Below are 3,481 nucleotides of genomic sequence, written 5' to 3'. Positions count from 1 at the left end.
CGGGCCATGCTGCCCGCAGCCCCCGCGGCACCGGGATCCAGAGGCCCCTGTGCACGCTGCTCTGGACTTGAACATGAGCCCCTCCCAGCAGGAAGGCTCTGCTCCAACCCGGGCCTCGGCCGTGAACCAGAAAATGGGACAAACGGGTCCCATGGAGCCGGTAGCCCTGCTCTGAGATGGTCGCTGCCTCCACGCCCACCCAGGTAAGCAGGGCGCGCGCCCACTGTCTCCTGTCCTCCACCGTCCTTCCCTCCGTCCTTGTTACCACATAGATAATGCTGGTGAAGCGCAGGTCTATGTCTAAGGTCTAATCTATGAAACCACACATAGTGCGTCATGTGCACCGTGTGAGCACACGTGACCCGGAACACTCCATGGGCGGTGCAGTGGCGCCCAGCATGTGGGCTGCTCTCTTCCTGGCCTGGGCACTGGGTGAGGCCCATCCTCGGGCTCCAGGAGGGGCAGGGGGCACCTTTGGCCTGAGCCATGGACAGTAGGCTCCTTGACCCCCCAGCTGTGGGGTCCCCAGTGGGGGACAGGGCAGGGCACCGAGGAGGAAGACGGCCCCCAGCGCGGTCCTGACAAGGAGGGGCTCACCTGAGTCGAAGGCCTCGGGGCGGTCCTGGGCGCCCGGCTCCCAGACGCTCATGGGGCCCATGGCCGAGGCCAGCTGGTACTGGGTGAGGAGCCGGTGCAGCTGCGCGGGGCTCAGGGCAGGGAATGCGGCCTGCAGGCTCGCCCAGCTCATCTAAGGGACAGTGCAGTGGCGCGCGAGGTCAGGGCCCAGCAGGCCCAGCAGGACCCACCCCCAGGGTGGTCTGCCTCTGCGACCTCGGGGCACAGGCAAAAGGCGTGTCCCCGCCAGCACGCAGGCCTCCGGGCCCATGTGCAGCGGGAGGTCAGCTCAGGGTCGCAGGCGGTGCTGCTGGTGATTCGTGTTCCTCTCGGAAGCTGGCGGGTTTCTCTGTCCACTGTCTGGCTCCACGCGTGGGGCCACGTGCTAGGACCACATGTGGGCCGGTGCGAGGCTGCAGGCTGGCCTGTCCTCGCTTGTGTTTGCTCCTGGACCACTGTTTTCTCAACTCTTCCTGGACTCCTACTGTTGGAACGTTGGTCCTTTCATTTGCCTTCTTCCTTGCTCGCTCTCCCGCTCGCTCGATTTTACCGCCAACAGCAGACGCCCAGGCTGCGGTCAGCCAGTGTCCACGCTGTCCTCTTGCTAACACCCCAGGCCACACTGCTGGCCGGGGGGTGGGGGTTCTTGCTGATTTCCCAGCTCCTAGAATCCCCGCCGCACTGAGCTGTTTCTCCAGCTGCGAGCACCGAACGCCCCGGGTCAGCTCCCTGCTCTACTTTCCGGGTGATTTCCTCAACTTCATCTTCCAGCTCTGCTGCTGAGACTGTAATGTCCAAGGATCCTTTCTATTCTCTTTCTTGCAGAGCCTGCTAGTGTTCGCAGTGGTGCTGCGTTTATCTTTGTGAGGACATGTGTGGCTTTTCGAAGGGTTTCTCCCTGGACAGCCTGGCCAATGGGGGCCTGCGGCTGCGGGTGCTCAGCCCTCCAGCTGAGCGCGGCTCCCCGTTTCTAAAGGGCTTCAAAGAGAATAACTTGGGACTTCAATGTCTGTGGCCCGCAGAGCCTAAAACATGTCACCTGGCCCTGCACGGGCAAGTCTGCCAGCCGACCTGTCTCTCCGACCTCACGCCCCACCTCTGCCTCCGCCCCTCCTGCACCGTGGGAACCACGGCAGTGCTCCTCGGGGGCTGCTCCCCCACCTACAGCGCGCTCTGCAGTTGGCAGGCTGCCTGGAGCAGTGACGCACCTGCTGGGGGCTATGCAGCAGGTGCCTCACGTGGCCGGCACACCGCTCTCCCCTCATGCTGCTCTTATAGGTTTGTCTGCTATTTCACTGATTTTGGCTAACAGTTCCTTCTACTTGCTCTGGGTTTGACTTGTTTTTCTTTTTCTTGCTTCATGGTGATCGCCCTTCCCTGCTTTCTAACATGTGTCCTTAAGGCTATTGTTTTGCCTGTTGGCACTGCTTTAACTGCACCCACCAGTTTAGTACATGCATCTTCATCGTCACTGATCACCCTGACCCAGTGGAGGTCAAACTACCACCACTTCCACTCGGCTTTTCAGAGTGTTTCCTCAGTTTAAAGCCCTTCCTATCCCACATCCTGGAGCTTCACGATTTTGTCAAATGTCATGAGGGAGAGGCACCGATCCTCTCAGGCTCCTCAAGGGTCGCACGTTTGTCTCCCTCTCTGTAGACGGCCAGCTGCTCTGAACGCCCCCAGCTCTGGCCCATCTGGACGAAGCCTAGATTTCTCTCTCACAGACCCTGGTCCCCGATGAGGCAAACGCCCCAGAGGAAAAGCCACAGCAGAACAGCTTTGTGGTTCCCTCGGTCCCCGCGGCTCCGGGGTGTGCCCGCCGCCGCACTCGCAGGCACTCCGTAGACAGCTGTGCCCTCCTCACAGCAGCAGGATGGGTGCCTCTTGGAGCTTCGAGGTCTTGGTCTTCGGGTAGACGTGGATTGTCCCACTCTCATACCAAACTGAAATGCCCGCCGTCCCCACGCGGACGGCATGCCGTGTGGCTGTGCTGGCGGCAGCTCGGGGCTTGGCCTGGAGATGGCCGACAGCCACATTACCGCCTTGGCTCGGACACGCCCTCCCCGGCGGCCCTGCACACGCTCACGGTCACTCCGGAGACGCGTTAAGGGTGAGGCCAGGCAGGCAGGGAGCACCACTGGTCTGGCTTCATGGATGATCTGTGACAATTTGTCAGGCAGCTGGTGGGGAGGAGGGTGAGGTGGTGTATTAGTTTCCGGTTGCTGCTGTAACAGATGACCACTAGGTAGCAGTTAAAGCAACAGGAATGTACACTCTTACACTTTTGGGGGTCACTCTGGGTTCAAATCCAGGCCGGCAGGACTGTGTTCCTTCTGGAGGTTCCAGGGCAGGGTGGTCAGAATCCAGTGCCTGTGGGGGCACGGCCCTCCCCAGCTCTAGGAGGCACTGCGGCCCGAGGCCCCACCTCCATCTCCAGAGCCAGCAGCGCGGGTCAAGTCCCTTGTTTTCCTCGGTCCTGCCTCTCGTTGCTGACACCAGAAGGGCTCGTGCGATTAAAGGAGCCCATGGCTAACCCAGGGCCTCTCCCACCAGGGTCCTTGGCGTCAGTCCCCTCTGCAAAGCACCTCCCCCTCCCGGCCCTGCCACGTGGGGTCACACTGTCTGTTGCAGGTCAGGGTCCAGACCCTGCAGACCCCGCACACAGACATTTTGGGGCCGTTTTCCTGCTCACGGGTGGGAACGGCTGTGGGACGGAAACAACTCACCCGCTGACCCTGCCCTCGCTCTCTCCGCTCTCCTACCTGGATGAGCTGGGCGCGGGGAGTGGCCAGCAGGTTGAGGGTGCAGGACAGCTTCCGGAAAAAGTGCTCCCCGGCCTCCCCGAAGCCCGCGCCCCTGGTCC

The 3,481-nt window shown here is 61.9% G+C and overlaps 1 protein-coding gene across 1 annotated transcript in view; it reads right to left on the bottom strand.

Annotated features, from left to right (window-relative positions):
• The window catches only part of LOC102762072, a 43,360-nt gene that overhangs the window by 2,085 nt on the left and 37,794 nt on the right, over positions 1 to 3,481 (bottom strand). Inside the window, exons 7-8 of the mRNA XM_015565150.1 lie at positions 3,381 to 3,474; positions 598 to 748 (exon numbers count right to left, since the gene is read on the bottom strand). Of these exons, the coding sequence (XP_015420636.1) occupies positions 598 to 748; positions 3,381 to 3,474 (245 nt within the window). The remainder of the gene's footprint in view (positions 1 to 597; positions 749 to 3,380; positions 3,475 to 3,481) is intronic.

The sequence above is a fragment of the Myotis davidii genome, unplaced genomic scaffold (genome assembly GCF_000327345.1).
Source record: "Myotis davidii unplaced genomic scaffold, ASM32734v1 scaffold399, whole genome shotgun sequence".
Taxonomy (NCBI): Eukaryota; Metazoa; Chordata; class Mammalia; order Chiroptera; family Vespertilionidae; genus Myotis; species Myotis davidii.
Note: the sequence above shows the minus strand (reverse complement) of the source record. Positions and strands in the feature narration are given on the sequence as shown.